This window comes from Misgurnus anguillicaudatus, chromosome 21 (genome assembly GCF_027580225.2).
Source record: "Misgurnus anguillicaudatus chromosome 21, ASM2758022v2, whole genome shotgun sequence".
Classification (NCBI taxonomy): Eukaryota; Metazoa; Chordata; class Actinopteri; order Cypriniformes; family Cobitidae; genus Misgurnus; species Misgurnus anguillicaudatus.
This window is the reverse complement of record NC_073357.2, coordinates 44,439,092-44,452,358: the sequence shown is the minus strand read 5'-3', so window position 1 is coordinate 44,452,358 and position 13,267 is coordinate 44,439,092. Positions and strand designations below refer to the sequence as shown.

The 13,267-nt window shown below is 40.4% G+C and overlaps 1 protein-coding gene across 1 annotated transcript in view; it reads left to right on the top strand.

Annotated features, from left to right (window-relative positions):
• LOC129446963 (neural-cadherin) overlaps nucleotides 1–13,267 on the top strand; it is a 273,221-nt gene that overhangs the window by 173,495 nt on the left and 86,459 nt on the right. The window contains 5 exon segments of the mRNA XM_055208521.2: nucleotides 2,538–2,724; nucleotides 5,284–5,427; nucleotides 8,924–9,207; nucleotides 9,691–11,314; nucleotides 13,167–13,260. Of these exon segments, the coding sequence (XP_055064496.2) occupies nucleotides 2,538–2,724; nucleotides 5,284–5,427; nucleotides 8,924–9,207; nucleotides 9,691–11,314; nucleotides 13,167–13,260 (2,333 nt within the window).

The following is a 13,267-nucleotide window of genomic DNA, read 5'->3' as shown; positions in this document are numbered from 1 at the left end:
TGGACGACGCGACGTCGCCTCCCTCCATTGTGTTGAATTGAAGCCAAAAATGTCTGACCATGGTCTCGCCATGTTGCGTACAAATGTCAGTTTGGAGCCAAGGCATGCGCAGAAGGAATCGTCCGTGGAGCCAGAGGCGGAGCCGTAGTATCAAACTTCCGACCAAACGCTCGTGCAACCAATTCAACCACGCCAATAATAACAACGCGCCACGTTTCTATAGCATCAAATTACTAGCTAAAATGAAACTTATCACAGAAATGAACACTTGAACATATATCAGCATGATAACAACTACTTGAAAGGACCAAAACCATCTTTCGGAAACTTTTATTAGAAGTGTAAATAATTGATTTATTTAGAGCAGAGTCCCATTCGTTTGAATGGAGAGGGTGGGGTTTATGACGTGTACTGCAGCCAGCCACCAGGGGGCGATCAAAGAGCCAGAGGCTTCACTTTTCAAGACGTATGAAGCACACCAGGTTAAAAGCAAACCAGCATTTTTTTTAATAAGCGCCCGTGGCTTACTGTACGTTCACGCCGCCCCAGACTTAAGCTTCCAAAGAAGCTCAGGCCGCCCGATCAAGGACGCTTGTCAAAAAATACGGGGAAGCTTGTTGACGCTTTGGCTGCTCTGAAGTCTGTTTTCTCGGAACTAATGTTTTGGTAGGAACGAATGTTTACATCGTATGTTTCTCCGGAATCAGCCAGCGAAGAATGTCTAGGCTGTATTCCGGTTGGTTTGCTGCCGCTGCTTGCCGCTGAACCGTGTCATAGCTCATTATCATAAAGTTGAGCTTCTTTCAACTTTCTAATTGATGCTCTGATCGCTCAAAATGCGACGCCAATGGATTTGACGCTCCTTGCAGATGAGAGAAGCCAGCTTCCATTGTAAATAAATGACTTCCGGTAACTTTGGAAGCTCAAGTCTGCGGCGGTGTGAACTTACAGTTACCTAAGCACTGCCAGGTTCTGAAACATAGAGCTAAAAATTCACCACTGCTTTATTGAAAAACAACTTAAACAGTTAGACTGTCCAGTACCGGACCACCAACAGTGAGACAACTTAAGTGTTAATGGTGTACAGTTTTCATGTAGGAGGCTTTTCTTTACCCCAGCGCTCTGTGCGTTTTAACTCCCTGCACTCTGCTGCAGTGCACTATAACTTAACTCTTCAGATCCGGCCCTTCAGCTCTCCAGAAAACAGCAGGGATTGGCGTACGGAAAGCAAGAAATTATCGTAATAATGAACCATATATCATGTATTGCAAAAAAGCGCAATTAGTCGCCTTTAAGGAGCAATTTGAATTATTTTAAATAGCGCAAAAGATCGAAGAGTTACGAATGAATAAGAGATCAAATGAATAGCTCTTGCCAGAATGTGTCTGCACCAACACTCGTGGCCTAATAGGGCCTAGGCCCACCCGTAGATCCGCCCCTGTTCAGGAGGGGCCTTTCAGCAGTTCTCTGAATCACGGATACCACATTGAATTATGAGTATCATTTGTGTGTGTGAATGCTAATATCATTCTCATTCTCCAACAGCCTCCCTCCAAAGCCCCTCTGTGCCAGATGGGGATTGCTGCCTGTTTTATTAACCTGACCCCTGCAATCATTTTATTATGCCATTTACATTTAATTCTGCCTTTTTATTTGTGTTCTCTGCTCTAATGCAGCCGGCAGGGCATCATTTAATACCCACACCATGCTGGTTTAGTGCAGCCATTCAGAGCCGTTTGTATGATAATTGTTGTTTGGGGCTTGTTGAAACAGCAGTTGGCACCTCTTCATCCATTCAACCTTTTTGGCTACCAAGATTAGCTTCATTATTCTTAAGTTGAATGGTCTTGATTCTTACTGCACCTGCTGGGAACTTGCCAATGTGCGTTACAGGCATTAGTGGCAGAACACTCAACAGGACGTCTCAACTGTGGGTCAGAGCTGTGGGTGAATAAGTTAGATGAGAAGCTGTCAGGTTGTTTAGCTGGGACTGTTTATTTACTCTGGATTAGGTGAAGTGTGGTATAGGTAAATATGCTGTATTTATTATGAACATTCAACTTTCTTCACTATTGTTCATTCAGATCTTGCTTGTACAGCGCATTTTTTTGTTAGCTGTAACAATTTTTTTAGGGTGGAAAATATTGTATTAAAGGGATTTTAAAAGGGAATCCTTTTAAAATAGCCATTAGGCTTTAGTCACAGCCATTAACCATTGTTTGCTACTTGCTAGTCTATTGCGAGTTCTGAATTAGGGGTTATTTAATCGGGCACACATCTGCGTAGGTCTGGATGATTCATTCTTTATTTTCTGTTTGCCTATTAGAGAAAGCCAATTTTAGCAAAAACCTAACAATGTTGTCAATGTTTGCAGAATGTTAGCATATAGTTCCTCAACGCTCCCATACAGTACATGGTACACTAGAAGCAATGCTCAATTTGATTTTATGATGGATTTATCTTCTCTGTAACAGGTTTCACGTGCCATCTCTACTGCCTTTTTTCAAGTTTTTTGTCATGTCTCCCCTCTGTGTCAGATCTCATACTCCCTACTGAATGACCGCAGTGGAGATTATCAGTATTTCCGCATTGATCCTGAGCTTGGCATCATCCACACAGAGGCTGTGTTTGACCGCGAGACCAAGGGATCATACCTGTTGGAGGTGAAGTCAGTGGATAGCTGGGAGTCGTCCAGGCCGGGAAAGCATGGGCAGCCCAACTCAGGTACAGCCAACCTAATGTACCAACTTGGATCATAAACATGGTTTAATGGTGCCTGAACTCGGTCCTGGAGGGCCAGTGACCTGCAGAGTTTAGCACCAATTTACCACAGCACACCTGCCTGGATGTATGCTTTTCTTAGTAAGACCTAAATGAGCTGCTTCAGGTGCGTTTGATCAAGTGTTGGAGCTAAACTCTGCAGGACACACAACTCGTGGGCATCCCTGGTTTAACATTGCAAAGTATAGAAATTTGTGTACTGGTCTTCTCTGATGTTTACTCCCTGGGGTCCAAAAACACGGGACCGCGTTTTGACGTGTTTTTTACGTGTCTTACAATTTCTAAATCAATATACTGTTTTATGTGAATGAGTAGGCAGAATGATTTTCAAATCAAAAAGTCTAGACTACTAGATTCTGTTTAGAAATGTCTTGTGAAAACATGTTTAGTATGGGTTTTGTGGACATTTTCCTCTCAAAAATACAAACATGTACATACATGTAGCTCATATAATATTGTAGCCCAGTTTGTGCTGAACGCAGTGTTATGAGACTTTTGCCATTATTGTGTTTTAAAGCAACTGAAAAAAAGACTAAATGTCAGAGCATGTCAGAACCTCTGACACTGTCCCAAAATGGTTGGACCCCAGAGGGTTAAAAATGGAATGGTCACCAAAATATAATACCTGTACTATTGGGAACCTGGTTAATGGGACACAGGAGACTCGTTTATGGAACAAACTTTCTACATGTTGAGTGTCAGTGATTAATATACAATAACTTATGTATACACTACATGGCCAAATGCATGTGGACCCCTCTCTATTAACTGTTATATATTCGGCTATAGCAGCTACAGCCATTACTAGCAAGTGCATGCAATCAAGCCTACAACCAGGTGGTCATCCTCATTAAACAAATATATCCATGTGTCTTTCAAAGCAAAGTCTATATCGAAATGTTTTACTGAGTATAGCCTGCCCAAAACCCAATCCTGAACCCAATTGAAGACTCTTAGAATGAACTGTGAAAAAGAGCTGAATCTGGTATAGCAGCATGAAGCCTATATTAATTACAATGGTTTTAAATTTAGCATAGATGTATTTGTATCATATGATGTAGTTTTGTACTTCATATTTGATCACAGTGAATATTAAAGTATGGGATGTGTTTATATTTCTAAACATCATAACATTGTAATTGTATTTGATCAAAGTATATTATTGGCCTTTTGAGAATTCACAATAAAGAACTACAGTATGAGAGATCTGAAATTCATATTTTCATTAACTGCATAAAATATTGCATGGCAGAGTATTTGGATTTGAAGATTGGATTTGTAAGACCACAGGGCTAGCCAGAGTCTAACGGAAATGTATTTTGCATGGATTTTGTGGATTATTAACATTGTCTCCTTAGTGTGCATAAACAGCTCTCTAATATTTAATGATGCCGGCTAGACAAAAAGTCATATGTGGTCATTCCTGCTGGTTTAAATGTTGAAAAATGTGCCAGGGGCAGATGAGGTTTTCGACTGCTGCAAAATGAGTTTGTTTCAATCCTCTCTACATTCATCTGCTCTCTGTGCTACGTTGAATTAGAAAGAAGGTGCACAATCTAACATACTGACAAGTCTAGAGAGATACACAAATGCAGATAATAAGATAGACAAAGTGACAGTGTCAAAAACGCTCGAGCACACAGTAGACAGAGTGTTGAAAAGCACATAGCCACACATGCACACACAATTGCACAGCAACATGTGAATACTAATTGAACGTTGTAATGAAGAGATCCTGCCAAAATCATCCACATGTCGAGAAAACACAAAAATGTGTTGTGTGAAGGGAAAAAAACACGACGGATGTCTGTTTATGTGAAAACGTGAACATGTCTTGATGTTAAAGCTTTCAAGAACAAGCCAGCTTGTCACATGGTGGCAGCTTAGCATTTGCCATGCATTTGTAACACAACGTAACATGCAAGATCAAGATTCAGATCAGACACTCCAGAATTCATTTATCTAATGGTGCTATCTGCCGTTCACTGCCATGATAGGAGTGAAGGCAGCTTAAAGGTCATAATTGATGCATTCTTGTGATGTATTTTCCTTATTCTTGTTTTCAGCTGTTGAAATGACTGCCGCTATGATCAATAGATAATATACACACTTTCATAATTCTGTTTACAGCCTTTAGGCAAATACAGTTGTGCTAATATGAAAATAAAATGCAATCTATAAATAAAACATAAATTTAAAAAGGTAAAGAGGTATTTTTATGCCTTTTAAACTCACTACATATTGTTTACGGACAGGTTTATATGGGTTGCTGGTTCATTAATAACATGCACTTTTTGAACAGAAATTTCATGTGGGGAAGTGAAAAAAATGTATTTGCTCCCCAATACAAGATGCATGGTATTGGAAAGAGGAGATAAAGAATTGCTGTAAAACCTGAAAAACAGAAAGGAAAATACTTGAATGGGAAAGAATCTAGAAGAGAGATTAAAGAGAATGAATACTGAATGCATAATCTTGTATGTGTATGTGTTTTTGATGCAGATACGGCATACGTGCGCATTTTCATCAGTGACGTCAACGATAACAAGCCGGTGTTTTCGCAGTCCGTGTATGAAGTCGATGTGGACGAGGACGCCGACAAGGGCTCCACCATCCTCACCGTTAGCGCTAATGACGGAGATGATGGTATGAAAAAATGCATCAGATGTATAGAACTATTTGTTCATTTGTAAAGTGGAAGTGACACATATGAAGTGTTGGTTATTGGTGAAAATGAGAGTGGATTTTTATTGGTGCATTTTTGTGATCTTTAAAGTGAACTTGTGCCTAAGGTGTGATATTTGACACTTGGTTTAAAGGCGGGGTGCAAGATTTTTGAAAAACACTATGTAAAAGGTAGTAGGGCCGACTACCAAACACACTTGTAGCCAATCAGCAGCAAAGGGCATGTCTACTAACCGACATTATAGCCTGGGTTGCGTATGTGTTGGGTGAGTCTATTAAAAGAAGGTCCAGATTCTATTGGGGTAGGGGCGTGTTAGGTGATTTTAAATGTCAACATTGGCTTTCAGAAATCATGCTCTCCACTCCACTTTTTTTAAAAATAGGCTCATTTTCCAGCTCTCCTAGAGTTAAACATTTGATTTTTACCGTTTTGGAATCTATTCAGCTGATCTCCGAGTCTGGTGCTACAACTTTTAGCATAGCTTAGAATAATCCATTGAATCTTATTAGACGATTAGCATTGCGCTAAAAAATTCCCAAAGAGAATCAAGGACTTTGCTGCTGTAACACGGCTGCAGCAGGCGTAGTGATATTACGCACTACCCGAAAATAGTCCCTGCCATTGAAAGTTACTATGGGGAGTATTTTCGGCTGCTGCGGAATATCATTGCGCCTTCTGCAGCCATGTTACGGTAGCAAAGTCCTTGATTATTACGCCGAAATGAGTCTATAGTTCCTAGCAATATCTGCCTAGAAAATCTCAACTTTTAATTTTCTGACAGTCTTAGTACACGATGTAACTACAGAAGAGTTAAGTTGTAAATAGGAAAAATATCTAAACTCTTTGGTTATTTTTTAGCTTGATGCTAATGGTCTAATCAGATTCAATGAATTATGCTAAGCTATGCTAAAAGTGGTGCCACCAGACCCGGAGATCAGCTGAAAATAATAAAAATAACTCAAGAGGCTAAAAATACAAAAAACTAACCACATCTGGAATATCGAAAATAGAGGAAATTTGATTTAATAAAGGAATAATTTCAATATTGGACTATGTTATATTGACTAGCACACATTGATATTAATGATACAGTACACAGTGAGAACATGTTCCCATGAGCTCACATGTGTCTCTAGGCTGTTGCTGTCATATTCATCTGTTTTCTGCAATAACATCCGTAACACTTACAAATTCAAGAGACTCATTCACCAATCAATATACCCTGAGACCATAAGAAAAATGCTGTTCTCATGATAAACTGCCTCATGCGTCGGCATGCTTTAAGCTGTTCTCCAGTATCACACACGAAGATCCACCTAACTCATTACTCATCAGTCATCCTGACTTTATATACAGATTCACTACTCAAGCACGTAATTCCCTCCGGTCTGGTTGAATCCACACTGCATGTGGGTTTGATGCAGGAGCGAGAATGGGAACATAGCATTCTTGTATCAGTCATTCATCATAATACAGCCGAGAGTGGCTGGACATTCCCAGAGCCTAAAGCTTTGCCCTGATGAATAGATTTCAACCTTCACTGCAGCTTCGTTTTAACCCTCTCAGCCACTGGAGCAGAGCCACGAAAAGCTGGCTAGCCATCATAGCACCTCTGCTTTTTCAAAAGGAAGCGATGTTTGATTCTGCGCATTAGCATAAAACATACAAGCCAAATATTCCCTAACGCAATTTTGTAGAGTTGCAGAAGATGGTGAAGATGAAATGGCGATAAGTCTGCTTAATGCGTCATTCCCTATTCATTAACCTCATACCAGCAGGGAAATCCAAACAGCCTGCGAGCAGATCTGAGAAACGGTACGGCGAGAGTGTTTTGCACTGTTTGCTTAACCATGTTATTTGTTAATACCAAGTCTCTTCGCATTTATTATCCACCTCAGAGAGCTGAGCTTTGAGTCCATAATGCAAAATTACAGCGAAGTCAAGAATTTAATAAAATAGAAAACACAACACATGCATGCTTGCATCTTTCACCGTTTAATTAACGGAGCTCAGTGTGGGATCCAAACATGATTTGTTCCTATGCTGCAGTTCTCGCCTGTCTTGTGTTTGCCTTCGCTTTGTTCCTCTTAACACTGGGGACCATTACAGTTTTTTTTTTACTTTGGACCATTCTTTCACCTTTCTTCTGCTTAATGGGCAGTGAAACTAAGCTGTCAATGATTTAATTCCCAATGAAAATAAATTAATTCTGAGTCAGATACACAAAAGCACAGAATGAAAGCGACTGAACGAATTAAAAAAGGTTCAAGGTATGCGACACTTGTTTCGTGATTTAACTTTTTTAAACACCACATTTTCCGAGAAGTTTGAACATGTTTGCTTGTTTCAGCAGGAAGCCCAACTCAAAGTGAATGAAATATTTGACTGAATGCAGGAAGTACGATCAAGTACAAAGCAAATGCAGGAGAACTCTGCAAAATGTCATTTATCATTGCAAAATGCATTGAAGGATGAAGGAACCTTTCATTGTGGATATATCTATTGAGGTGCGTTCCATTCGACTGTAAGTGGACTGCGAAGTGGACTTCACAGGGTATTCCGCAATCTTAAGTGAGATTCCAATCCGAAGGGAGCGAACATGTTCAGTTCGAAGGGCACTGCGCACGGCATAGGGAATCAGGGAACATCGATACATCACTTCACAGGAAGTGGAGAGCGATGATTACCCAACTGCCATTGAGCGCATCACGTGATCACCAGTCAAAACGGTCAGACCGCTATGCAATTATATGACAATCGTTTAAAAACACATATATACACATAGTTAACCAAATAAAAGTTTACTTTCATATTTGCATGACAGTTACAGCAGGGCTTCAATTCTGTTAATAGTCAAGTAATAGCAGCAATAGTCAATTAAAGTGTATAATAAACATTCGTTTTTCATTACGTAGTACATATGTTTTTTTAATTGTATAGTGTACATATTTTAAATGTGATAGTAAATTAAATTTAAATATGAGTGTAGTCCTATTATATTTATGTTATATCAATCTGCGCGACCCCGTCGTTGACTTTCTTTGATGACGTTTGCAGGCCGTTCCAACGAGCTGTTATTGTCCGTGAAGTCCACTTCAACTGATATAACGTGCTCAGGAAGTAGGGAGCAGTGAACACTCCGTAGGGACCCTGTCGAATGGAACGCACCTTTGGTCTGTATGTTTCCATGGTAGCGAGTTTCCAAAGCTACTTGTGACACTTAAGGCCGTTGAAGCGGTTTATTGTTCACCTGCTGCAAAATCCTTGTTATGTTAATAGATCAGATTTTCTTTATAGTCGTTTTACATTATTAAAATTTTCGGTTTTAAACCAAGGACCGGTCTTTGTTTAGTGATCACTGACAGTGTACACTTTGGTGTACTGGTGTGCAGACGTTAACTGTGAGCTGGTCATTATCAATCTCTCCATTTCATTTTCCGTGTTTTTATTCTGCAGGTGCCAATGCCAAGTTACGCTACCAGATTACATCAGGTAACGTGGGAGGTGTTTTTGACATGGAGCCTGAGGTGGGAACCATTTTCATCGCCCAGAAGCTGGATTATGAACAGAACAAGCTTTATAAACTGCACGTCTTGGCCTCTGACGGGAAATGGGAAGATTATGCCACTGTAATAGTCAGCGTTGTGAATAAGAATGATGAAGCACCCGTTTTCTCTGTGAACGAGTACTATGGCAGTGTCACTGAAGAGCTGGATGGTTCTCCTGTGTTTGTGCTCCAGGTAGTTTACCTTTAAAACTGTCGCAGGTGCTACTTTTTAATTTTCATATAAAAGATTTGTTATTTTGAAACTGCAACTCTATCGTTGCTTCCATTGCATATTTCAAGAAAAAAAAGTGCAAGAATCTCCTCAAACATGGCAGTTTGTCGATTTATTTCTTGCGCTATTTCATGCACATGCAAATTACCTCATTCATCTCACATTAATAGGCTATTTGAAAATGTATATTACAGCAATTCCGTTGGACGTTGCCCAAGCACTCATTATGTACACCTTTGGCTGGGTGTTTTATGTTTCGTAATTATAGTGAAAACTGTGATTGATTTGGCATGAATGCTAAGTGTTCTACAATTTGATTTGCAGTGTTTGCAGAGTGATTTACAGACAGACAGACCGTCGGATGAAAAGATAGATGATGAGTCATTTTTTGCTCGAGTTGGCATAAAAAAGTAAAGTTTCAATGAATTCTCTTTGATGTTGTAGGTTACAGCCTCCGACCCAGACAAGGATGCTGACCAGGAGGCTTTGAGGTACTCTTTGCATGGTCAAGGTGCTGAGAGTGAGTTTATCATTGATGAGGTCACTGGGAAGATTTATGCCCAGAGAACATTGGACCGTGAGGCACGGGCTGTGTGGCGTTTTGTAGTACTAGCCACTGATGAGGGAGGCGAGGGCCTAACAGGATTCACTGATGTCATAATCAATGTTTGGGACATAAACGACAACGCTCCCATTTTTGCTTGTGCACCTGACAGCTGCCATGGCGATGTAGCAGAGAATTCCCTGCCTGGCAGTCCCATAATGGAGATGACCGCCACTGATTTAGATGATGCAGCTGTTGGACAAAATGCAGTTCTGGCGTACAGAATTGTGGGCAATGCCGCGCTGAATGGCGGCAACAGTGGAGCAGATGTGTTTAGCATCAACCCTGCTACTGGAACAGTTTTAGTGGCAATGTCTGGCCTAGACAGAGAGCAGACTGACACGTATGTCTTGGTGGTGGAAGCAAGAGATGGTGGAGGTATGACGGGAACGGCGACGACAACTATACACGTAACGGACGTTAATGACCACGTGCCACGTTTTTTGGACCGCTCATGCTCGGTTCGTATACCTGAGAGCAGTGAGCCCAATACAGCAGTCATTGAGCTGGCTGCCGAGGATGCAGATGCTGGGGAGAATGGTCAGCTGACCTTCAGCGTTGTGGCTGGTGATCCCGAACAGAAGTTTTACATGGTAAGCCATCGACAGGAGCAGCGTGGGACTCTTCGTCTCAAAAAGCGCTTGGATTATGAAAGGCCCGGTGAGCAGCGATTTAACCTCACCATTAAAGTGGAGGATATGGAGTATTCCAGTCTGCTTCACTGCACCCTGGAGGTAGAAGACTGCAATGACCATGCTCCTGTCTTCATTCCACACTTTCTACAGCTACCTTCTATACGAGAAGATGTTGCTCCAGGAACTACTTTGGCAAGTCTGGTCGCCAGTGATTTGGACTCGGGGTTGAACCGGGAAATCACTTATAGCATCGCTCCAGAGTCGGATCCATTCCATCTGTTTTCTGTGGACCAATCGGGGTTAGTCACTGTGGCCAGTGACTTGGATCGGGAAATGGTTGCACAGCACCATTTGGTGATATTAGCAACAGACCATGGCACGCCACCTATGACCGGCACAGCAACTATCCAGATGGCTCTGCTAGACGTAAATGACAATGGCCCAGAGTTCGAGGCAGTCTATGCACCAGTAGTCTGGGAGAACGTTCTGGGACCACAGGTCCTGCGACTTAACCAGAGCTCCACTTTACTTCGAGCTGTGGACCGAGATTCGCAAGAGAATGGCTCACCCTTTTCTTTCTCTGTTCCTCTGGAGTATCGATACAGCAACGACTTCCACCTGCAGGATAACGGTAATGACACTGCCACCATCACGGCCCTGAGAGCCTTCGACAGAGAGAGACAAAAGGAGTTCCTATTGCCCGTCATCATGACTGACAGCGGCATTCCATCGAAGACCGTCACTAACACCCTCACTATTACCATTGGTGATGAGAATGACCACGCCCACACAGCTGGACTGAAGAAAGTGTTCATAAACTGTCACAGAGGTAAATTTAAAGGCAGGTAAAATCATCAATAAACGTGGTTTTACATCAAAACAAATTAAGCAGATATTTAAGTACATACTGTATGGGGCATTGGTGGGGTCAATGGTGACATTGTTTTGTCCCAAGATGCACACCTGTAGTGTATTTTGTAAGGTTTGCTTGCAAAAATTTTAATCCTAATTAGTCCTGGATTAATCAAAACCCTGTCTGGGAAACCGCCTCATAGTTGTTTGATACTCTAAAGCTATTTATAATCTAGTTAATTTATTATCATTTATAAATGTGCATATATATTGTAATAGATTCAAGACAGATTCAAGGCTCCTTTAAAATAAGTCTGGGTTGTGCAGTAGTTAGGGCTTAGAGCCGGAAAGCAGACGATTGCTGGTTTGAGCATCAGGGGATTGTAAAGTTACTTTGGATAAAAGCATCTGCTAAATGTCCATTTACTGAATGAAGTTAGTTTCCCTCAAAACATCAGTTCCCCTTAGAACAATGGTATATTTATATAAAAACATGGCATCACTCTTTTCCATTTTTAATGAGCAAATGTATTGTCCACACATCTTTTCAGCTCAGTGAACTGAGGCAATAATCACATGCGATGTCTTTTCCGGCATATGTAATGTCTTTTATTTATAGAAAAACAAATGGTTTTACTGATTTCAGTTCCTGCAATGTATTTAAATTGCAGAATATTTAGCTACCGTAAATGCTGCAGTCCATTACTGTGCTGTCGACCCAGTTATATGCATTTTATTTAGTAAAGTTTAATGCTTTTACTTTAATGCTAGCTTATTTTTCATTCCTTCCTTCCTTTATTTATTAAAAAAATCAGCTTGTAATGAATTTATTACTTTTTTCAAAGGCAAGCTTGACTGTAGTTTAAGTTTTAACATTACCGTGTTAAAAAAGCTTCCCAGCCTTGAAACCTAAGCTCCATACAGTCTTGCACTAAATCGATGGCACATTAACAAAGTCATTCATAACTGTTTCATACCTACATCAGGTTTCAGCTGTCAACATATGTCAGCAGTTCTGAAGTGCATTTTTAAGGATGATTCTGCACAATGCCTAATGATTGCACGCAACACATAATTAGACACTTTAACACCTTGGTGCACACAATGTTTCAGTAGACTTTACTGTGTATAAGTGGTTTTAGCAGTAACAACATAAACAAACAGCTTTCGTGTAACACACGTTACTTCCGGATAAATATCACAAAGAATCAATAACAATATAGTCCTTTTAGAGAAGTATAACGGAATATTTTGCTCATTTATTCGTGTCATTGTCACGTATCTCTGCATTTTTCCGTGTCCGTACCACAGACTTTCTTTAACATGTCAGTTTCCCATATTGGTTACTAAATTGTTTTTTCCTATTTTTAAATTATTTTCACGTGGGTTTGGGGTTAGATTTAGGGTTTGGGTTAGGATTTCACTTTAACTATTGGTTTTTTATTTTCTTTCTAATTTTTAAACAGTTGTCGTCTGACGTTAAGGTTAGAGTTGGATTTGAATGTCATTTGATGTTACAGAAAGTCGTTCTAACCCCAAACCTACATGAAAATTGTAAAAAAAAATTTGGAAAAGCAATTGAGTAACTAATACTTAAAACTGACACGAAAACGAAAGTCTGTGGTACGGACATGGAAAACATCTTGAACTTTCTTGAGGAGACTGAAGTCCTGAAGTCATTCGATTAGATTTAGAAATACATTTTAATACTACATACACATTTCCTGTATTTTCTGGTTGTATTCTAATAAAAAGACATGATCAGTATACAATATGTATTTACATGCTGTACATGCAGTGCTTTGACAGAAAGGCTTGTGTAATAACAGGAAGAATGCCCACCAATGTGCTGGGAAAAGTCTACTCACCAGATCCAGATGACTGGGATAACAAGACATATGCCTTCGAGGGACATGTTCCTAAGTGAGAC